Consider the following 24372-nt stretch of genomic DNA (forward strand, 5'->3'; position numbering starts at 1 on the left):
ACAGTTATTAAACTTGCTGAAGATGAGAAGCTTTGACTCTGTTCCTTTTCTCTTTCCACTTTATGGATTTCTGCAACATGAAGAAACTGTACTTCAGATTTTAACCCCCCCATCCCTCTTGTATTACTAAATTCTAAATGAACTTTCTGTTGCCTGCTCTGTAGTTTGAGACAAGTACAGATAGATGCAGGCCTTGATGGAAAATGCAGTGATGGAATGGTACTTAATGACCAGGGCATTTGGATCAGGCACCCAAAGATCTGGATTTTACCAATGGCTCTTCCATAGATTAGCTGTATGACTTTCAGGAAATCATTTCACCCCTGTTCCTTTGTCCTTTTGCCCTATGTTTCTTGTGTTCCAGGCAGTGATTGTCTCCCACTGTGTGGACAGCGTGCAGCGAAGTGGGACCTCAGTCTGGTTGTGCGTCTAGGCACAACTGTAATATAAATGATTAATGATCAGAAAAGTAATTCTAAAATGTCTCCATATTTGGTCTCTCTGATTCCAGGACAGAGACTGGTCTGGTTGGGCTAAAGATCTTGCAGTCAGCCAATCTGATTTCATTTTGTTTTCTTAAGTTCATATCTTGAAATGTTCCCACCACTAAATAGCCCAGGTGATTCCTGCTCTTATTCTGATTTATTTTATGCAGTGAGTCTCAACCTATTTGCCACTGTGGGCCACATCCAGTATTAGCTATGTAACCTTGAGGCCATAACTCTGCTGACTGGTCCAAGTAGTTGAGAACCGCTAATTTAACAGGTGTGATAACCTCTTCAGCAGAGCCATATTCTCTATTTTTTCTCATCCTTGTCTATTCTTGGTTTCATAGCCTCTCTTTCCTGTTCCATCTCTCACATTCTCCTCAGTCTTCTCTTTTTCTCTGTGTTGTAGGTTAGCATATGTAGGGCCTGGAGATTCAGCACAGGAGTCACTCTTTTTTTTTTTTGAACCAGGAACTTTGCTGACAATATTTTCTATCGGTCTCCTCATGCTCAGGACCCATACCTGTGCTTTCCTCTGCTGAACCCTAGTCAACTTTAATGCTGTAATCCTTTTAACTTTAAGGGAACCACTTTATAAATAAAATCTTTGCCCTTCTAAAAAGGGAATAACTTTATGCTATTTCCAATATGGAGCATGGACGGGTTTCACTGACTCTGTCAAGCTAGCAAATTAAAAATAGCTCGTTGGGTCACTGCTGACCTTCAAAGCAGTCTCAGTATTGCTGCACAGTGTGTGTATTATTTAGAAAGTTTATTTAAAGCACAGCATGACATAGGTGTTGGAATAGGGGTTTTTTTTTTCCCGGGGATTAAAAAAAAAAAATGAAACCCTGCCTCCAAATACCCTCCATTGCCAGCAAAGGAGACCTTGGTTTCAAGGTCAATTTTATCTTTATTAATGGATTAATGTTATACAATGGTGCCTTACCAGAGCCAGTACTACTTTGTGCTAAGTGTTGTGCAAACAGAACTGCTTGTGACTCTTTGACTCAAAATCAGCCTTGCTCAGGTAGAATTAGGGTGAGCTGAACTTAGAAAAATGCCCTTCTTCTTAAAGTGGAAGGAGTGACAATATAGTTAAGTTCTAAAGTGTCCCCATATCTCAAAGCTGATGCAAAGCAGCTGTAACCCCCCTCCCAATAAACAAACAAAGTATCCCCAACCAGCCAACCCTCCCCCACACATACCTTGTGCAGTAACTTGCTCTGAGGCAGTTGTCTGTTATCCATTTTTAAATTGGTATAATTGTAAGGAAAAAATCAGTAGTAATTGTTGGGATGTGTCAAGAGTGAGAACAGTCATGTAGCTGAGATCATCTTAAATTTGAAGGAGGCTGGGCTAAATCTGGGGTTGGAAAGGTGGTTTTAGAATTCTTGGGAACATGTGCTCTCATGGCTTTCCTCTGTATGTTCCCATTTGTAAAACATGTGAAATGCTCACAATCTTCATTATATGCTTTGAGGAATAGAGATGAAAAGTTCTATATAAGCATTGGGGTTATTTCTGTCATTTGAGAGGAGCTAGCCTGCCACTATCATTTTGCCTCTGAAAAAGGCTTTTTGTATGAACTGAATAGGTTTGAGGGATGTATTGATTACATCGTGTAACATGTAATTCAGTAGTCCCTTTAAGCCTGGGTTTTTTTCATTTTATTGTGCCTATATTCTATATTCCCTTCCACCTACTGTTCATATAAACTATCTCCCTTTTTTAAGTTTCTGGGCTATGTCCATTTTTAGCACAGTGTATAAACAGGCAACATTTCATTGCTAATGACAAGCTTGACTTATGTTCTGCTTAGTGTTTGTGTGGTTTTTATTTGTTGGGGGGGTGGGAGGGAACCTGCAAGGAGGAAGTGGAAGAGCTATTGTTAGGGATATTTTTTCTCTGATAAAGCTGCTAGGGTTCATTAGTCTGGGGGAGGAGGACAGGCGTGTCGGTCTTCATTTGCAAAATCAACAGGGAGTCCGGTGGCATCTTAGACTAACAGATTTAATAGGGCATAAGCTTTTTGCATTAGCTGCATGAAGTGGAAATCCATCAACTTCATGATGAAACTTGCACAAATACAGACATCCTCTTCCTCTCCAAGTGCAAACAGCTGGACATTGTACTCAATGGACTGTATGGGTTCATTAGGTTCTTGAAACCACCTTAATGATTAACTGTTTTCTTAGCCTGCTGTATGCAGAAAGGATGTGTGTGAGAGATAAATCTACACTAGCACTTTCTGGCTGAGGGGGTTGAAAAAATACTCCCCTCCCAGTGCAGTACAGCTCTGTAAAGCGCCAGAGTGAACCAGGCTACTCCCAACGCTGTTAGCTACTCCCCTTGTGAAGGTGGTTAACATAGAGTGCTGGGAGAGCTCTCTTGGTGCCTTGGCCACACTTTCAGTTTAAAGTGCTGCTGTGGATGCACTTTAAACTTTTAAGTGTAGAAAAAGCCTCAGACAATGATGATTCAGGTTTCATGGCTCAACTTTATTTTGAGCTACTTATGTGCTGGATTATTTACCTTCCTACTCTCATGGCTGATTTAGAAGAGCCTTTTGACCTGGACAGTGTCAGCTAGTGATCTTTGGGAGGTGGAGGAAAGGGTAACTTGTCTAGAAGCAGATTTAAAAAAACCAAACCAAACCAAACCTGATTTAAACTCTGTTGGATTGGGCAGGACCAGGAGATCCTGTTTTTTTAAGAGAAGCTCTTTGAAACCAGAATCATAAGCCATGTGAATTTCTAACTCTTCCCGTGTATGAAGCAAATGACTGAGAGTCCCAATTTAAACCTGAGCTCCTCTCCTCTCCTCTTTTTCCTTTTGAATCTACTCTTTAGTCACTTGCTTCTCTTTCATTCCATGTTCTCCACACATGCAACCTTCCAGTGCTCTTACTCTGGAGCAGGGGGCTGAAGAAGTCCTTGACTCCTCAGCTGACTAGGGATGTTAAATTTAGATTAATTGGCTAATTGAATAGTCGATCCAATTTGCACTGACTATTTGATTAGTTGATAAGAGCACCTCCACCTTCCAGGACTGTTGCTACACTTCAAAGGCGAAAATGCTGCGGGGAGCACGGAGCAAGCGGGGGACTCAAGCAGTCCCCCACTTGCCCCATACTCCCTGCGGCGTTTCAGAGCATCAGTAGGGGGCAGTCCCCAGCTGGTCCTAGGTTCCATGTGGCGCTGCCACTTTGAAATGCCCCCTCCTCTTCCCTCCGCCTCTTTCTGATAGACAGGCAGCAAGGCGAGGGAGGGAGAGCAACTAGTGTGTCGACTATCTGATAAGCTTTTGCTTATTGGATAGTCGATGAGTCATCCCCATCCCTGCAGCTGACAACACTAGAAGCAGCCAATGGAAATGGAAGTGACATTTGAGGAAGCTACAAGTGTCCTGAGGAGGGTAGTGTAGGGTCCCTTGCATGTGCATGTTGCCTGCCAACATTATGTACCACTTAAGGAGGATTCTGATCCTGTCCACTTGGGCCTTTGTCTTCAGTGACCACTTTTTGTGGGCCTTAGGCATGTTGACCAGGGCTCAGTGAAGGAAAACAGGTAGTTCTGATTGCCTGTGCATTTGGGTAGCAGGTTAAGTTTGTGATCCAAATCTGGCTTCTAAACCAGTGAAAAAAAAATTGTACCAAGCTATGCAAACTCAGCAGTGTTCATTATGGAGCAGCCAGAAGTGTTTGGATTTCAACTCTTCTCCCAACCAGCCTGGTTTCCCTCCTCTATCTAGTTACCTTCACAGGCACTGGAGGAGAAGCGCCTCAGCCTGCTGCTGTTTCATAATACGCTGAGAGGCCCTCTCCTTTTTGGCTTCAGCAGCCAATAAATCTGTTTCTTCCCTGTCCTGTCTCCCATTAGTATTCTCATTTAGTCCCTTCCTGTCCAGAATTGGAGGGATAGTGTGTTCGCATCCCATGTGCAGTGTGGTCTAAACAAACAGCTAATCCTCAAGGAGAAAAGGAAGTGACATGCACAGAGCTTTTGTAGCTCTGTGTAGCCCTATGTTACAAACTTCATTTGCAGGACTTCACTTTAACAAACTTGCCTTTGGCTTGTCTGCAGGAGATTTAGGTAGGTTACCCTTTGATCCTCGTTGGCACAGTCCATCACACTGACAGGTGGTTGTGCTCTCAGGGAACTAGCCTGGCAGGAGCTGCTGCAGACCCCATGTTCCCAGTTCAGATATCCTAGACAGAGATGCTGCTTCTAGGCATCTTTTGACCTTTGGAAGGAAATGTGGGGACTGCAATTTGAGCCACCTTGCTCCTCTTTGCTCTCCGTCCCCTAGTCACCCTCCAAAATGGAGGAGCGTTCTCACAGTTGGTAGCTACTAATTGTTGTGAACTGAAGGCTTGTCACAGGTGCCTGTAGGAACCCACAGTCCTGGTGACAGGTTGTGCTTGCTGGGAAGCTGAATTCTGTTCACATTGGGCCTAATCTCTCATGCCTCAATATTGCTGCAGTTGTGGGAGTAAGTTCAGCAGGATTGGGTTTATCTGTAGAGGAATGAGTCTTGAATTCAGACAGAACAGTGAGGTTTTCTCAAGCTTGAGCTGTTGCTCTGTTTAATTTGTCACTTCTACTAAGTTCCTTAATGTTTGAGTTCCCAGTTAGAGGTTGGCTAGTCTGGCCTCCACAAGTAAATGGGTAAAATGACTGGCACCATTGTGGCTGGAAGACACTTCTAGATCATTCTGGGATCCAGCAGGAATACATTGCCAATATAATAAAATGCATCTTGTAGAGTGGATCAACTGAGTTCAAGAATTTGAAGGGAATCCTAAAATAAAAAGCAGCGTGGGGTGAAAAGTCGATAGAACTGAAACATCCTGCACAGTCACAAATAACCTGGAGCGACTAAGGAATCATTTGCAGTGAATATCTGAGCAAGCAACCTCTATACCAGCATCCTAATCAAATCTCACAGAGATGGAATTAAAATAGCCTTTTGGGGGGGGGGGGGGAAGGAAGTTAAAGGTGCAAGTATGTATATATTTTGTCCCTTGCAAATTACTTGATAGTATAGGGTGGGGACAGATGTGTTTCTGCTGCTGTATCTGATGGCATAGTTTAGTCAGTTTGTACTGGTTTTCTTTTACCTTGGACTAGTTCCCAAATGAAGAAAAAGGATTGAGTCTCTGCTGTTCACTAGCCATAGCAGATGCTAACTGTTTCTGCTCAGGATGGCAGTGTCAGGGGGAGGTGCGCTATTGAGGGTGCAGGTAGATTGGCACATCTTTACCCATCTCATAGAGTGCCTCTGCACTTTTAACAAGACCCATGTTTGCTTTTGTTCTGTTGTACCCTGTGATGTTTTGGTATCACTCAGACCAGTAAGTTGTTCTGTCACCATATGTTTTGTGACTTTGGATGCCTTCGTGCTACTCTGCTGTGGCTCAGAGCTGTGACACCAGCAGCCAGCCAATAAGTGCAACTCCAGTTATTCCTTGCAGGAGGGCTGATGCCAACAGTCCTTCCAGTACCAAGTCTCCCCAAATCCATGTATCCCAAGCTCTTAACTACCAGTCACTTGAAATTTCCCCTTTGGTTTGTCATCCCTGAAGGTGCGAAAGCAGTTCCTAGTTATCAGTTCACTTTGGTGTGTGCACTCTATACAATTTGCACACTGGAGACCTGCTGGGGGTAAAACCAAAATTTTATTTAATAGAAAAATCACAGATTCAATAATTAAATAATGAGAACATAAACAAGTTACATGGAAAAGAAACCTAAAAATGCAACCTTAGGCTTTACACTTTCATATTAAACAAAGTATCTTTTCTAATATAAATTACCTCTTGTCTTTGAACAGTTTCCCTTCATGCACTTTGTTATAGAGTGAATCATGAATTGTTATCTGCTTGGAAATTGCTCCTCAAGTTTTATGGATTTAAAAAAAAAAAGGTGTATTCTTTTAAAAGATTTTTTTTTTTTGTGTGTGTTGATATGGTGACTCGTTCAAAGTAAGGGGAATTCTTATTTGACTTAATGTGTTTCCTTTATCACTAACAGCTCATATTTTTCTGGGCTGGACAGTTGTGGGACTTTTCTGGTGGGGAGGTGCCCCTCCCTGCCTGATTGCTTTATCACCTTGTTATGAGAGATTTGCACCACCGTTTTCGTTTTCTTGATATGTTTACATGCATATGTTCATAACCATAACTGTATACCTCTCATAATGACCTGCAAGTTTAGAGCATTACAGGTTTCCATAAAGACCTTATTGACAGATTTTTATATACAATACAATTGTATAAAACCAGTTGATTCAGTTGCTTCCTTTTTGAGGGTCTACCCCCCCTCTGTTCTTCTGTTGGGGTGTCATACTTGCTTCAGAGTTGCCTCTCTGAGGAGTTCTGGAAATGGCTTATGTTGGATGGAGGATAAATGGGTATGTTGATTTCTTGAGAGAAGAGGGTATAGAGTAAAATAGGATGATGTGGTGGGATGAAGTTGCTGGGGATCCATAAGGTATTTTAATCTCTCTTCCCGCCCTCAGGAAAGAAGGCGATTATGGATTCCAGTCCCTTTCTGTCAGAGGCCAATGCAGAAAGAATTGTGAGAACTCTATGCAAAGTGCGGGGAGCTGCACTGAAGCTAGGCCAGATGTTGAGCATTCAAGGTAAGTAGCAGGTCTTACTCACTAGTGCTTGCCAGCTTTATTTAGTGACCCTTTTACTTGGGGCAATCTGCTTATTGTACGCAGAGGGCAGGAAGGACGTGAAGTCATTGCTAATGAGACTGACTGGACCTCAAGATTTTTTTTAACAAGTCAGCAGCACAGAAGACTGTCTTCAGTCAGCCTTTCACCATTCATTTGAAGCTATTTGCCTAACTGAGCAGTTCCCTCATGGGAGAATGAAGATTACAAAATTGCCTGATTAGTTCAGTTACGTGGGATTTTCTGAAATGGCAGGAAATGTGCATGTTGTACCCTTCTCCTTCGTACACACATCCATCCTCCTACAGTGTTTGTGCTGTAAATGTGAATTGAGTCTCTCATAAAGTAGGGATGTAAAAAATTGCTGAAAACTGTAGCTGTAATGGCTAAGAATCTTAGCGGTTACATGCTGCTGCAGAGCCCAGAGTGGAGTTGGCTCCCTGGGAGCTGATGTATAACCATAACAATACTTATCAGTTAACTGTTTAAATAGTTACACGTTACTCTCCCAAATATAAACTGCGGAACTCCAGTAACTGCCTAAAACCTAGCTAATTTTCTGCAATAGGTCTAAAATAAGATGGCTCTACACCATGAAGATAAGTGAAGGCAAAAATTAAATCATGACATTTAGCACGAGTGTTAAAGACTGGGGTTGGTCAAATTGAACAAGTAAGCATACAACCAGATGGGGAAGGCAGATGCGGACACAGTCCTGCGATCCGCACAAGCCTTGAAAGTGCACCTCCAAACCCATGCACAGCACAAACCTATACCTTTGTGTAATTTAGTGTAGTGATAGTGTTAATTGCTCTCTTGTTTGTTCACTGGTCTGTGAATGCACATCCCCGCACAGATTGGGGGGAGGCCCTTCAGGGCCCCTCTGCCCTCCCAGAAGGATGCTTGGGAGTGGGAAGGTCGGGTGGGGCTGGGGATGAGGCATTCAGTATGTAGGCTGCTTCATTGAGAGGTCTACCTCGGGCCCCTCTCACTGCAGCAGTTTGGGTTGGGGACAGGTGAGAAGCACCTCCCTATGGCTGTTGCCTTTCCAGTGGGCACAGCTGGGAGAGGGGTACATGTCCCCTAACTGGGGCAGGTCCAAGTTTATCAGTCCCCTCCGCTCCCCAGCCGGAGTGAGGAGTGCAGCAAATTATGTTCTTTCCCTTGGGAACATTGCTGGTTGTTCCCCCATACAAATTGGGGGGGGGTGAGCGGGGGAAGTTTCAGCCCCCTCCCTTCTGCTCTCCTTAAAGGGCACCTGGGGACTGGGGCAGTCCCGGGGGTGGGCGAGTGCCCCAGCCAGCCCCTTTCACCTACCTGGTGATTCTATTTCTTTTCTGTATAGTTTTGAGAAGCAGCCCCATTCCAGGCACATACGATTTTCCTGCAACCAAACCAGTACCTTGCTCTAAGTTATGATAAGAGGAAGTTCCATGCCAAATTTGGTGGTCCTAGCTCTTGCCATTTTTAGGAGGAGTTCTTGAACAGACAGTCAAACTCTCTTAAATATATAGTAGAGATTAGAAGCTGGTTAATTCTGGATGATTGGATTGGTAATGAAACAATAGAGATTTTCACTGTGAAATCAATGTCTGGGAGCATATTCTGTTCAAAATCAGTCCCTCTGAACAATGCTGAGAGGTCAAAGGAATGTATTGTTGGCTTTCTCAATTAGAAGAACAATAATCTTTAGGATTAAAATGTGGAAAAATGGGAATTAGATTAGTGGGACTTTCATTTTCTGTGTACTAGTCAGTTTAGATTGTATCCTATGAGATCTCCTCTTAGGGATCTACCTGGGGAGAACGTGTGATGATAGTGGGATTTTTAGTTTAGTAGACAAAGGCATAGTGACATCTGCGACTGAAGGTTAAAGGTAGACAAACTCAGACTAGCAATAAGTTCTACATTTTAAGTGCAGATAATTAAACATTGGAAGAGCTTTCTTAGGGATTTGACAGTTGTGTTACTTGATGTGTTATTTGGACTGATCCACAGTTGTGGCAGCTCTGGTTTTAATTGACAGCAATCTCTAAAATGTCTAGCTTGATATCTTTGTATCGGTTTTAAAAATATCAGTAGTAATGTTCCTTTTAAAGACTGGCATTTACTCGCTGTATGCTGTAAAGGCAGTGGCCAGAAACTGAATGAGTGGTGCCTGTATGTTTGTTCTCAGCAATAAAACAAAGCTCAGGGAAGAAAAAACCAGATTCAGTTGTAACCTCTAGAACCTTTTTCCACAAGTGTAAATGAATCAGTTGAAATTGCATGGAACCTAAATTCAGGATGTCCTTGATAAAATGGACAGATAACTGACTGCTCCTACTATGGAGCCACTTGGTTGGTCAATATTATGTTGCAGCTTAAATTTTGCAGATTTTGACTTGTAAGGTTTGGTTCTCTAAAGAGAGCTAGACACTTTACATGACTAGTAATATGAAAAATCCAAGTCACTTCTCCAAAGAGCTCCTAATCTGTAGAGTGAAAGTAACAAGTGGAATCAGTAATTCCAGTGTGCTAATTTACATATTGTGTTTGTAATTAGTAGCTGACTTGCTTGTGAAAGGGTTAGTATTGGGAGAGATTTGGAAGAAAGGGTAATGGCTTGGGAAGGCTCTGGGGAACAAGCCTACCTGCAGTGAGAGATGGGAGCCATGTGCTGCAGTGGCCTAGGATCTTTCAGATGGTGGCCTGAAAAGTTCTCTGTAGCTTAGAAGCTTGTCTCTTATCAACAGAAGTTGGTCCAGTAACAGCTATTATTTTGCCTACCTTGTTTCTCTGCAGCAGTGGTCACCAATTGGTTGATTGCAACTGACTGGTTGATCTTGAGCAGTCCCCCAGTCAACCACAATCAGCATTTGGCAGGCTGTCTGCCTGCCTGCCCCAGTCCCAAGCCATTGGCCCATTCCTAGGAGTAGTCAGTGTGGCCCCATGTATTTGGAGGAGTGTGCAGGGGCTGTTTCTAATGGGTAATGCTTATTGATTTTGGTTAACTGGTGGGGGCTAGAGCAGGTCCCCACTGAGCGCAGGCTAAGGGCTGCTTCAGCCCTGGAGGGCCCACCTGGGGCAGCCCCTGTCTGTGGGGAGCCCAGGCATGTACGTCACCTGTGGTGGACAGGAGGCGGGGTGCTCTGGCTGTGGCGGTGATCTTGCCGACCCCCTCTTTTAATTAGACAACTAGTTAAATGGGATTTTATGTCCTTACTGCTGATATGCAGGGCTCTGCTCTCAGGAGATGCTGTAACCAAAGGAGAAGACTGCAGCACTAGCAGATTACACCAGCTGCTGCTTCTGGCTGTGTGGCTATATCGCTCCGAGCTCTTCTCCCGGACGTGTCTCTGGTCCGGAATCATTAGTGGCAGGGCTGGAGGCAGTGCAGTCACATGGTCTGGAGAAGCTGATAGTGTGGTGTGCTGGCTCCTGAGAAGTGGCACCACGCACCTTTCCTTTGGCGGCGGTGTCGCCTGTGAACCCAGAGCCCTGCGGAGCAGCAGATACAGATGTCTGTTCACAGGTAGACATTTGTATCCATGTCGGGCTATGCTAACCAGGAGCCAGGGAGTAAGTGCAGACCTTATGGGGCCTGCATCATGACTGTCCTGCAGCCCTGCTCTAGCCCTGAGCCCTCTCCCAGAAGCAGTGCCCTACATTCCTGCCCGACCCTCCTCCCTGAACCCCCTCTCAGAGCAAGCAGCCCCAAACCCCTCCTGCACTCTGAACCTCCTCCTCCACCCTAGGTACCTGCTCCAGCCCTGACCCCTACTCTGAGCCAGCACCTCATACTTCCTCCTGGGCCCCAAGACCTAGCCCTAATCTCTTTCCCAGAGCCAGCACCCTGCACCCCAAATCTCTGCCTCAGCCCAGTAAAAGTGAGTGTGTGGGGGGAGTGAGGATAGGATGGAGTGTGTTGGGTGGGGCTTTGTGGAGGAGGCAGAGTAGTTCTTGGGTTGCCCTTACATTTCAAAATTGATCTTGGGCATAAAAAGGTTGGGGATCAGTACTTCTGAGTTGGGCATCTATAACATGAATGAGACACAAGATCATATGGAACTGCAGGGGGCTGTTTTAAAAAACAAACAAAAGCCAGCTGAGCGGTGGTGGTTCCTTCTGGGCAGTTTCTTTCCCTGGCCTTTATCTCCCAGAAATGCCAAGGGAGATTTATTTTTTATTTTTGAAGGGCCTCTGAAGAGAGAACAGATTGAGCAGTATCTATTTTTATACAGTGGCTCATTCTGAGCTCTTCTCAGCAGTTGAATCAATTTCACAGGCTGCCAATTGTTTTCAGTTGCCTCACCCTCTGGAAACTCACTGCTACCTTGTTTCTGTGGTCTGTTGCTCAGCAGAGCCAGAATGGAGGCGGAGTAAAGGAAGGGTGTCTTTCTCTTTCTCAGCTATAGTGTATTTTCAGAAAAAACTCTTAAGCACAGGGATGGGGAACCTATGGCCCGGGAGGCTTGGGGCTTCTTCCCCTCCTCCACCCCCAAGCGGGGTGAGCTGGTGCTGGTGCTCCAATGCTGGCTCCCTGCTGCCAGAGGTGTGGGGGAAGCCCTGATCCTTGCTATCTGGATCAAGGCAAGTGGTCTACAGGCTCCACCTGGTGAGGGAAGGAAGAGGCTATGGGCCAGGAAGGGTGTTGTGTCTGCATGGAGTGGCTGCTCTATTGTTACTCTGGGAAAAGGTAGGGCTGCAGTAACTTCCCTTACTGACCATGGTAGCAATGGATCTGATTCTTGGGTTGCCTGCCAGAGCTTGTGCAAGTCCTGCCACCTTGTGGTCTGGTAAGGTCATATGTATGGGCTAGTAAGCAAAACTACTCCGCCTTTTTTCTCTGGTTTGCTTTGTTCTTCAAGGAGAGCATTGGGTATTCCCAGGAAAATAACTTTCATTTAGTTAGTCCTGGTATATCACCCTCAAGATTTTTATTGGTTAACCAAACAATTACATGCCGGATCCTGGTCTGGCTACCAGGGAGCTGGCTGCTGCCTCTGTATCGGAGGTAGCTGTGCGAGGTGGGAGCCATTAAGCGCAGGGAGCCAATTTAAAAACCATGTGAGAGTCTGCAGCATTGGGTGACAGCCAGCCTCTGGTGGGCTAGCAGCTGGGAGTGCACTAGCTGCTGGCCCTGCTCCCAGGGAGCCAGTATGTAACTGCTAAGCAAATTTTTAACTACATGATTACAATAACTGTTTTTTAAAATCCCTAATAAGGATGTGAGGAAGCAATTAGTAACCTAATCCTGTAGTCGATGGAAATTCTATCGACTACACGATTAGTTGATATGGGAGGAAGCCTCCAGGAGCTATCCCCCTGCTATGACTCTGTAGTTTAAATGTAGTAGGAGCTGGGCGGGCTGCCTGCCCACCCAGCTCTTACTACATTTAAACGGCAAAGCCACAGCGGGGGTAGCTCCTGGACCCAGCGCAAGCTGGGACTGAGCGAGGCTTGCTCATTCCTGGCTCTTGCTGGGTCCAGCAGCCCCTGTCTCCTGGGAGTCCTTGTCGGGGAGCTATTACAAGATTGTGCCTATTAAGCACCCCCAACTACAACACATTTGTTTATAAATGTACAAAAAATGTGCATATGTTGAACTTAAGTGGTGCTTATAAAACTAACCAACTAGAAGTATCTGTTGCATTTCCAGCTCTCTCCAGGCATACAGTTGCTGGGAATCTTGTCAGTTGTATGAAAAGCCACTCTCCTCTTAGTGGACAGACATCTCAGGAGATTCAAGGTTTATTTGGTACAGCATCTGAGAGAAAGCGTGTTAGTGTCTTGTCTCTGAAGTACCTGTCTTTGTGAAAGAGAGTGCACTCTTAAGTTGATTTAATGTTGCCAGCTTGCCTGGGCAAATCTGCAGCCATAATAATTCATATCCAAACTTAAGCACACAGAAATATTTCAAATATTTTTCACTGTATCTTTAAAAAACCCATTCATATGATTGAAAATGTTAATATTCAGCTCTTTCAAGACTAAAGAGGGTGGCTAGGAATTACTTCCGCATAATTGACAAGATGTGGGGGGAGCTGTAAACAAAGCATTTTGTGGCCGTCTTGCTGTGCCTTTAAAGTGTGGAAAAACATCACAAGGTGTTGGCAATAGGCTTTCTTTGTGCTCTGAGAATTTGTGGAAACCTAATCCTTTGGGAAATCCTATCCTTTCTGTTCTTGACTTTTAAATATTTGTGGGTTAAATTCTTTCAAATCCTGGTTGATGCCTAATTCAGCCCCTACTATGCTTCTCTTAAACACTTCTAGCATGCTTGTGCTTGAATCAGTGAGAGATGAACTCTCCTTTTCTCAGACAAAATTTGGAGTGACACACAAATTTAGTATTACGCAAGCCCTGCAAAGAAGTTTGAATCAGGTCTGTTATAATGACTGTATCTACAGATTCTGCTGATTTGGGGTGTGTGGGAAACAGGTCTGTGCAGTACAGTATGTGTTTTGCATTAAGCACAATTTCATTGGTTTGGATTTATCCATAACTACCACAATTTTTAGTGAAGTGCGCAGCACCACAAATAATTCCTTCCTGCATTCCTGTAGCAGCAAGATTGCCATATAAGTGTAGAACACACTGATATGTCATTAGCATCTTGGTGAACAAAGCAGACAAACATTGGAAAACCAGTATTAGACTGCAGTGTGAGTCAAGAGATTTTATTCTTACAAGTGTTTATGCTTCAGTTTGTGTCTCGGGGGGGGAGGGGGGGGGGAGAGAGGGAAAGTGTGTGAGAAGTGCAGTCCGAATCTGTTTCTCCAAACATTGCTATGGTCACTCTGTTCTGATCTGGAGGGATGGGGACAAAATGCAAGCTGTTGTACCAGCTCTCCTGTTCCCAACCACACTTCGCTCCTTCCACCTCCCTTGCCTCAGGATTTGTGCAAGTGACTTCTCTACTGATTACCCAACTTCCCAAGTGGTAATGCTCAGGGGTGGGGGAGAGAGTCTAGAATGGTACTTTTTTCAGTGTTGGGAAGAATTTTGAATCATCCTGCTGATCATTTAATCTTGGAGTTGGCTTTTGTTCTTAGCAGTCCCCCGAAGAGTTGTAGTTGATGAAAGGGCTTTAGGCTCAGGATGTAAAATCCTGATTACCGGTAATTAGTTAACTGGTTAAATCTTAGTTTTGCTTAAGTGTGCTTCCGCTGCTGGTCCCCTTGCCCCCCATAGGGGGGTGGCTTGCATCAGGAGTGAATAGCACTGCGCATGGGGTGGTGGGTAAGCTGCTTCTCTCGGCTCCCACTACAGGCTCCCCTGCTTTGGGGAAGGGGGCTGGCCGCAGGAGCCAACTGCCTTGTGCAGACAACTGGCTTCTGCTTCCGGCACCCTGCAGGGCTGGAGCAGCTGCTCTTGGGTATCAGCTAACCGGTATCTGGTAAGCATCACTCAGTAAGGGTGATGCTTACATGCTGGCATCCCTACTTTGGAGTACATTGTTCTAAAGGGGTCCATATGTACGCTAGCGATTAGAAGCATGCTTGTAAGTGTGAATTTCTGTGGGTGTAGTTCCCTCTTTCTAACCAGCTTGTACTTTCTCCTGGCAGATAATGCCTTCATCAACCCTCATCTTCAGAGGATTTTTGAGCGTGTGCGTCAGAGTGCAGACTTCATGCCAGTAAAGCAAGTGATGGTGAGGAATATTCAATCCTGTTTAGCAGGGGGAAAGAGTGTAGGAGTGGAATAAACACATCCTGTGCCTTGCCCCCGGCAAAAGCGGGGGTTGGTATTTTTAGAGTACTCTCAGTAAATATATTAACATTATAAGGCCTGGGTGCAGTGAGTGGAGCTGAAAGGCTTTACAAAGTATGATTAAGTGAACTGTTCTTTCCCAGTAACTTAACTCATCTACAGGAAATTCAGTTCTGTGACGAGTATTCTCTGTATTCGTGCTGAGACCCACCAACCCCAAAGGTAGGTTGGTATAACTAGGGGCTCTTTAGGTTCGTCACATTTTCAGTTTTTTTATTTTGCTTTTTTTTCCAGCCTCTCCTAAACAGGAGTGGATTAAGTTAAATCCCATTTTTAAAAGTGACTTGGGCACCCAGGTGCCTCAGCCCATGGATAGTCAGTGGGTGAAAGTTAAGATCAATATAGCAGAATGAAGATTTTTAGCTAGTTAGTTTTTCAAGGTGATATTTTACCCACTTTCAAACAGGGTCAAAATGAAGCAAATGACTTGGGCCAGCTTTTATTTTTTTCTTTAACTGCAAACATCAGTAAAGGGGATTGAGGCAGATTATCCACAAGAAGTGTTTGTTCCCCATAGAATTCTAACCCAGGTAAGCCTTTCACATGTGTTAGTGGAAAGTGAAATAACAGGTTGACAGTGGATCAAAATGCTGTTAAGAACAGATTAGGAGTACTATTCTAAATCCTGCACCTCTGTAGAGCAGCTTTCTGCCATGGGCCTGGGTTGCCCATGGCAGAAATATCCCCGTGCTGTTGTCTTCACCTCCTGCACTCTTTTTCTCGAAGGCAGTGAAAAAACAATATGATAAAAGGCCTTGACACACTGACAACCAGCTCCTCCTGTAGTTGTTTCTTAAGATCTTGGCCTTCTACTTGAGCAATACTGCATGTCTCTGTAGACTGAGCAAGACTGTGACAATTTTGTATTAACATGGGTTAAGATTTACGGAACTATTCTGGGTGTGGGCAGTGTTATCCGACTAGATTTGCAGTGGCACAAAGGGAATAACTCTGGATTTTGCCAGGCATCTCAGAGGAAAATGGTGGTTTTCAACATAGGGAAATAAAATTTTGGCCCAGATCTTAGCTTTCCTTATCCTGATTTTTTTTTTTTTTTTTTTTTTGGTATTTCTAGAAAACTTTGAATGATGACCTTGGTCCCAACTGGAGGGATAAGCTGGAGTTTTTTGAAGAACGTCCCTTTGCGGCCGCTTCCATTGGCCAGGTTCACCTGGCACGCTTGAAGAATGGTAAAGAAGTTGCCATGAAGATCCAGGTGGGTTTGTAGGTTGCTGTTTCTTTTGGTTCTAAGATTAGGGCTTAAACAGAAGTTCATGAAGCTAGATTCCCTCCAATTCCATTCCTCACTACATAGACATCACATTTACTATACAAAGAGGGGTTTGAAGTATTGTATGAATAACAGGCATGCCCAGGACTGTGTTAATTAGGTGCAAGCATTTTTGTGTCACTGCACGGGTGCAGAAGTCATGTTGTCCATAGTTCTCTTGGCTTCCTCACAGAAAAATGACTTTTGAGGGATAGCAAAAGGAAGCTGCAAGCATGGTCATTTGCTCCTCCGCAGCAGCCCAAATCAGTCAGCAGACGGACATGTAAATCAGCATGTATGTGAGGGGTCTGAGTATGCATGGGCAGAGTCCATCACTGCCAGGAGGGAAGGTGCAGGGCAGGTGTGCGATGGAGTGAATGAGAGAGGTTCTGTCCATGTATGCCACAGGCAGAGCATAATGTAGTAACATGTCTGCCTACTTGATCCCATTGTGGTTAGTGAATTGTTCCCATTCTTAGTAAATTTCCACGAGTAGAAAACAGATGTAAAAGTTTTTGTTAATGTTCCTTTACATTGCTAGAGTGGTGTGTAAGAGCCTTATTGTGTGTGTATAGCCATACAAATATTTATTGTGCTGTAGTGATTAGCACAGATCTGCATTTTTGGACTAAGATTTTTCTAACAAAATGTGCTCTGGGAGCTTCCTGCAGATGGTTGATTAGCCCAGTGGTGCTCAACCTTTTTTCATATGCAGCCCCCGGAGCTGGAAACATTTTTGTTGAGGGGGGAGAGCTGGGAAAATTTTGTTGTGGCCCTTTAAATTAAATCGCTGGTCTGCTCCACTGCTAGTCTGCTCCCCACCACTCCCCCGCTGTGGGTGCATCAGGCACCGAATCAGGAAAAGAAAATATCGGCCACCTGGATCAAAGTGCTGCGACCCCTCAGGAAGACAGCCACGGGTTGTGCACCGCTGGGTTACCCAATATAAATTGAGCTTGATTTCCCAGCCCTCACTTGCTCTTCATTTGCTTGTGATGCAATACTGAGCACATGATTATATATTTGACTAATAACTAGAAGTAAAGATACATTACTATTAGACAAAGAGGGTATAGAGATTTCCTTAAATGCTCCCCATTCCCAATATATAGTAGTTTCAATTATTTTGGTAATTTATTTAAACTGGCATGATTATATTGCATTTTTGACTGACTGAAATATGCAGATTTTTGCAGAATTTTCATTTTTTGGCACAGAATTCCACCAGGAGTGAAACAAAGTATTGGAAGGGCATGTTTCAGGACTTAAAAGCTATTAGGGATTAGTATGAGATCTTCCTTCACAGGGGACAGACTAGCTCGCTTAGTCTTTTGTGGGGTTTTTGGTACCTTCCCCTGAGAAATGTGGTTCTGGCTGTTATCCCGTATTCTGACAAGTGGTCCATGGGTCTCCTCTAGAATGATAGCTTGTATGTTCCTAATAGCACATAGGACAGTTGATGAATAGATCAGAATCCATCTGTTAGGTGGCTTGCCTCATGAAAAAAGTCCTTCTGGCTGGTGCCCAGTACTGTTTCAAAAAAATCTTTCACTGGTTGCGAGTCATATTTGAAACTAGCTGTCCTTACCTGGCGTTGCTCGGGAGAAACTGGAAGATCAAAATTTAGAAAACTTAGGAAAGAGGGAACCCTGAGCCAGGGGACCCCCAGAGCCACAGACGCTGGGGACTGAAGGCTCCTGGGCCACACCTGACCCTCTGAGAGCAGCAGGACCCTCCTCTCCCCAGGACTGAGCAGCCTGCCCCCCAGGAGAACAGTACACAGTCATGTGGCCAGTAGCAAGAGGACTTCTCTTTGCAAGGTTGGCTCAGGGATCCACCTGTCCTGCCTTGGCAAGCAAAAGCTCAGAGCTCACATCTAACCCCGATGGCTGGAACCAGACACAGAAGAGCCCCACTCATGGTACGAACAGCAGCCAGCTGGCTTCACAACAGTGTAACGCATCGAGGGTTTAACCTGGCCCCTGCGCTGCAGCAGGCACACGTGTTCCTTCTGCTCGGATAAGGCCAGCAAGCTGAGCAGAAAGGCTGGCTGGCTTTGGTTTTGGTTTCTGGAGGGGTGGGTTGGCAGGTGTGGAGTGACCCCGGGTGGAGGGGAGGTTACATGCGGGAGGGGCACTCCAGCTCATGCCTGGGGCTGCGGGTGCTGAGGTGGCCAGGGCAGGTGCCTGAGCTGTTGTGTGCATGAGGGTGGAAGTGGGGAGAGGGTCGGTTTTGTAACCTTGTGGGCGGGAGGAGGCGAGTCCTGGGAGGCTACACATGGGAGGGGCATCCCAGCTCGCGCCCGAGGCCGCAGGTACCGTGGGGGGCAGGGCGGGATCCCAATCGGGTCCAAAAGTACTTTAAAACCTTCTCCTGGATGAAAGGTTATCCCATGCAAAGTTTGGTTGTGGTAGCTCTTATAGTGTCCACGTTATTAGTGCACAAACTTACAAACGTTCTCCTTTATATTATTATTTGAAATGACGGGCACTCGTCTGTCAGAACAATACATGGCATTGTTTGCCTACACCCAATAAAACTGTCAGTAATTAAAAGTGTCAACAGGGACGGCAGAAACTTAGTGTGTGTGTGCAAACTAGTTTCAACGTTGACACCAATTTGGTGCTTCTAATATAAATGAATTGTGTCATTGGAAGTGCTGGTTTTGTGTCATACATTTGTAATCTAGATGAGCTAAATGTCCTGTTGAAACACATCTCAGTAAGCCACGTGTGCAGGCCCTGATGCTTCCTTCTGTGATCTGTCTCCACCTGGGTTAGTCGTGTTTGTGAGCTTCTTTTGTAGGCAAGGGATATTTTGGGAATACTGGCTTAGAAAATCAGTGATGCGACCAAACACCTCTCATTTCTAGGGCATCTGACTGAATTCAGGCCAAGTTAATAATGATGGAAGGTTACCATCATGCTGTCATTTCAGCTCCCAATGACAGGTGTTCAGATCACAGAACAAGTAGAATTGCTCTCTTCTTGACTGTTCTGTGGAGAGAAGTGAAGTACTGAACAGGTGAGGAACCTGATCCAGTCTCTTGCCAGTTCAGGATTGGGGCACATTGGCATGCAGCACAGGTTACGCTTACCCTGCTGCTCTCCGTGCAATGCTGTTCTGCAGATAAACAAAGGGCTTCAGTCTCTAGGGCAGCCAGCCTTCAAGTGAGTGTCTCAGCAGTGATCGCCAAGTGACAGTCTGGTATCTGCCAAATATTTATTCCTCTTGGGATCTTTTCTGTGTGCGAAGTGAATCCCTACGTCAGAAAACCATTCCTGGCCATTTTACCTGCAGGGAGATTAGGGTAGTATCTAACTTCTCTAAAGGGTTTGTTCTGTTGCCCACTGTCTTATGTCTCAGCACCTTCCAGGTATTAGATTTACATGAGGTCCATAGTGGATTTCTTAGTTGAGTTTCCTCTCTTCTGGTACAACAGGAAGCATTGATTGGGTCTATTTTTGAAGAGGGAGGCGTTAGTGGCTATTGTAAATGATATTATGGTTATGGTGGAGAGTCCTGTGGTAGCATAAAGACTCCAAAATGACCTGACTTTATTGCTGTCCTTGCCCTTCTTCCCCTGCAGTACCCTGGAGTAGCCCAGAGCATCAGTAGCGATGTTAACAATCTGATGACCGTCCTGAGCATGAGCAACGTTCTCCCAGAAGGTAAAGTAACCAGTTGAGAAACACCCTGCGGGGTCCTAGGAGGCAAGGCTGGGTGGAGAAAGGATGGTTCAGACACTTACTAAAACTTCTCCTTGGTTACATAGCCACTACCTTAGTAGCCCAGCACAGATGCTGACTGATTTGCATCACCTCTCCCTACCTGTTCAGTGCTTCCTCCTTATAAACTTACTGGAGTTTGTGCAGTTCCAGAATCTCTTCATTATGACTTGCAGGATCTTAATCATGCAGGCATATGATTTAGAGCCCTGCAATCACATGCAAGCCCACTGGGACCCAACTACAATTGCCTGTTTAGGTCAGATGAGAAAAAAACTGGGACTTTGAGGATGAGTTGGTTCTCTTCTTCCTGTCTCTGGGGATGGGTCGCAGGGCAGCAGAGGCGGCAGGGCATGCATCTGCTGTCGCTCTGATCTCCTGAGCCAGAGATGACAGCAGTGACAAATTCACCCGGGGGGGAAAGGGGTGGGTTGGGTTGAAAAATGACTCAACATGGTTGTGTCTGTGGTATGGCTAAAAATGAAGTCTGAGCAGACCTTTAGGACAGTTTTCTCTCCTTCCCAATGGGAGGGAAAAAAAAAAAGCTGTTGAGATGACCTTCATAGATCACTTTCTTGTAGCATTCTCAGCCAGGATTGTGGGTAGGAACCAACTTTTTTTTTAAGGGGGTGCGACCTTCCTAGGTCACTTAATGCCAAAAACAGGCCCTGCGGAGCCGGTCAGAAACGTAGTGCTTCCACAATCAGAGCTGCTGATCTAGACTAGGCAGCAACAGCATCTGGAAGTGAAAATGCTGCATGCTCCAGAAGAGAATGCTGTATGCCCTTGTACAGCAGATATGAGTTATTTGACTAGAATCATAGAGCTGGAAGAGACCTCAGTAGGTCATCAAGTCTAGCCCCCTACCCAAGGCAGGACCAACCCCAAGTACCATCAGCACAGGGAGCTATTCCCCTGCCCAGCTTTGTTGGTGTGGCGTCTCAGTGCTTGATGGGTGTGTGTTGTCACTAACTCTTCAATTATCAAATATCTGTTTGGCTGGAGAGCTCCTTGTAGAAACCGTTCCATGGGGGGAGGGAGAGTGTATTGCCAGGGGGTGAATGAGTGCTCAATAGGGAGGGTACAAGGCCACCCCCTTTTCTGCCAGTTTGTGCAGAGAGGGCCTGCTGGGCCTCTTGTCTGACTTGAGCAGTGCATGGGAGAACTTATTTCTGGTAGGACTTCCTGGGCCTGTGTGCATGCAGAATGGACACTGGCTTATATGTGTCTTTCTAATGTCCTTTATTTGCCATTACAAATCCCAGTGTACAGCAAAACCCAGTCTCTCCTACTCTGTGCTCATTCCCCAGTCTCTCTCCAGCCGTAGAAGTAAAGATGGCAGGGAAGAAAATGGCCATGGCCAGACCCTTCCCCAAGCTGAAATACAAATGCGTGATCCCTGACGAGCAAATGGATGCTTCCCTCTCCCTCTGCTGTTGCAGTAGTTGGAGAGCTGAATGGGATTCTGTATGTGCTGCTGCTACTACGTGTATTTGAAAGGGTTGCTGCTGAGTGACTGGAGTTACCTCATGACACCTGTGTGTGCGCGTGTGGGGGGGGAAGGTGGGAGCACAGTTCGCTGCATCTCCCTATCTCCCCCAGTACAATTCCAGCCCTTGTTGGCCTGGTGTACACAAGTTGCTTTTTCTGATGAGAGACTGAAGAATGAGAATGGTCACTGATTAAGCTCGGAGTCAGAAACATGAGCTGCTTGGGGAAACTGCCTTGTCTTGGTGCCTATCTGTCTTGCAAGTTCTCTTCTCAGCCAATGGCCTGCTCCTTATTGAACCACTAAGCGTTTCTTAACCCAATACTGCCTATAGATCTTCCTTTTGCAATTTTGTTTCTAGGTCTGTTTCCTGAGCACATGATTGAAGTTCTGAGCAGAGAATTGGCCATGGAGTGCGATTACAAGAGAGAAGCTGCCTGTGCTAAGAAATTCAAGTGCGTTCCTAGTGGTGCTGTTGGATGCCTCCCCTTGGTGCACGGGAGGGGAGACCCATTATTTCACTCTTAGTGCTAGGACTTTTGCAACAGCCTTGGCTCCTAAAAGTTCTTGGGTGTGCATGCCACCAGCGCAACAGATGGGAGGCACTGGAGGGAAAAGGGTAGCTCTTTGGGAACATTTTACACACCTGCAGTCTTTTAGTCATCTCCATTGTAGTTCTTTGAAGCTGGCTTTGGTGGTTGGAGATGATGCTGGTGCAGAGCAAGGATGACACCCATTGGTGCCCTGTTAGGAGCAACTCTGCTCTTTCTGATCCTGGGGTGGCACAATTGACGACACTGCCTGTTTGGCCAACTAGGGAGGGATCCGGCCAGCTGCTGAGGCAGGAATGAATTGTTCTTTTGCCCGGTGGTTTAAACGGGCTCATATTCTTTGGTGAGACTGTAAATGTCTCCCTTCAGATTTTTTTCATCCCAGCATCCATTCAGGTGGTCAATGCTAAGTGCACAGCTCTGCTTCCCTTGTCTCTGCCTGCCCTGCTGGTGACCTCAGAGTGCAGCCTCCCTGTTATATGTGGGGGAGAGATGGTAGACAAGCTTCTCTTTCCCTTAGCCCCCTTGCTTTGTGCCCAGGCAGAGCTGCACTTGTCAAGGGGCTTATTTGAGCTCCTTGGGGCAGGGGTAGCTAAGGCTTAAAAAGCTTGTTACCCTCATGAAAAGGTCACTTCATTCTTTTTAAAATTGCCCTGCCGTTCTCTGTCCTGTGTCCTGCTATTGGCAGCAGGTGTAATCCTTGCTGCCTCTGCTGTCAGCTTTGTTTCTGCATGGAGTCTGAACTCTACCAGATAGTCATAGGAATGGGAACTTGGTGAGTGCCCCCATTTCATAGAGCTCTGAGCACTTCTAGCAAGTAGTCCTGGCTGGCATTAAATGGAGTCTCCCTTACGAGCCATCAGTGGCTTGAACCATCTGGAATGGTTTCTGCTGCTGAGTGGGAGGAATTCCTTGCTCCCTATCCCACAGTGCAGGAGCTGGGGACTATAAGGTGTACCAGCACAAGGCATTCAGTTGACCTGTAGGCAGCTGGTCTCTGCTTGTAAGGAGACTTCGTATTTGCAGCAATGCAGGAGTGACTGCTGCCTTGGGATCCCCTAACTCTTTCCTTGCTGTCCCCAGGGAGTTGCTGAAGGATCACCCTTTCTTTTATGTCCCTGACATAGTGGATGAGCTGTGCAGCCAGCACGTCCTGACCACAGATCTAGTGCCTGGGTTCCCGTTGGACCAAGCAGAAGGATTAAGTCAGGAAATACGGAATGAGGTATTACTTCAACAGTGTGCAGGGAGCCATGTTTGCTTAGTCACTACAAAGTGCAAGGTGGAGGGAGAGTTGCTAGGGCAGAGGAACGCTGATGACACTCTTGGGTCTCTTGAAAGCTGCAGCTCTGCATTATAGTCATTGGGGCTTGCATAGATTGTAACGGTGCTTCTGACAATTCTGTGATTACACCTTGTAAACTCATTGTATAAAGAGTGGTTGTTCTCTCTGGACTGGGGGAAGTAAATTGCAGTAGATCCTTGATTGTCCAAGGAGAATGTCTCTGAGCATGTCCTTCTCCCTCCCACCAAGCTCTTCTAGACGTTTCTATTGTGTATTGCTATATAGCTGAAACAGCATGTTTTATTGCTGCCCTAACGAGAGGTAGCCCCTCTTCTCTACTTGTTAAAGGGCAGACCTGACCTTGAGGGAGGTTGTCAGCTTCTTGAGAGTGACTCTTTGCTTGCAGTTGCTCTCTGAGAACAAGAGCACAGAAATGCATCTCTTCCCATTACATTAGCAGTCAAATATAGCTTCCTTTGCTGCTGGGTTGGCTTGTGAAGCACAAGGGTATTAGAAGAGTACCTCTCAATAAACAAGAAGCAGAAGGGAGGGGAAGCAAGTATGTGAAGTATCAGTGCTGAATATAGCAAGGGATGGAGAGTTACAGCAGGGCAGGCAGCTCTGGCTGCTGCTCAATTAGCAGAAATAACTGCCCTGGTATTTGGATTCAGTTGTTTATGAGTTGGTTTGAGCTATCAGCTGTTGGCAGGTCACTGAGGAAGTGCACAGTGTGTGTTCCTATAGATAAACACATACCAGCAACACACTGTACTTGGAGCTGAGCCAGATTCAGTTGCCTACGACCTCTGGGCTGTGTGATTGTTCTTGAGCTTGTCATTTGTGATAATGGTGGGTGCTTATGTCTTTGGTGACTTTTTTTTTGTAATAACCCTCCTACCAACACAAAGTATTTCCCACTTAAAGGGAATTAGAATGGGGTCTGTCCATTACTCTGCAAAGTGTCCAAGTGGCTGACTTAGTGACACTCTAACCCATGGCCTGCTGGCCCTAATTTGATTGCCCTTCACCAGTTCTAGCTCAGTTTAGTGATGCATAATTACCATGGGGTATAATATTTAAAATCAGTTGCCTTCTATCCAACTCTGAACTATAGCTGGGTGG

The 24372-nt window shown here is 45.5% G+C and overlaps 1 protein-coding gene across 1 annotated transcript in view; it reads left to right on the forward strand.

Moving 5' to 3' along the window:
* Positions 1–24372, forward strand: part of COQ8A (coenzyme Q8A) — an 84495-nt gene that overhangs the window by 52722 nt on the left and 7401 nt on the right. Inside the window, exons 6-11 of the mRNA XM_075925323.2 lie at positions 7011–7133; positions 14723–14808; positions 16003–16143; positions 19787–19868; positions 21776–21869; positions 23049–23190. Coding sequence (XP_075781438.2) covers positions 7011–7133; positions 14723–14808; positions 16003–16143; positions 19787–19868; positions 21776–21869; positions 23049–23190 — 668 coding nt within the window. The remainder of the gene's footprint in view (positions 1–7010; positions 7134–14722; positions 14809–16002; positions 16144–19786; positions 19869–21775; positions 21870–23048; positions 23191–24372) is intronic.

Source organism: Pelodiscus sinensis, chromosome 3, assembly GCF_052426305.1.
Source record: "Pelodiscus sinensis isolate ZL-2025 chromosome 3, ASM5242630v1, whole genome shotgun sequence".
Taxonomy (NCBI): domain Eukaryota; kingdom Metazoa; phylum Chordata; order Testudines; family Trionychidae; genus Pelodiscus; species Pelodiscus sinensis.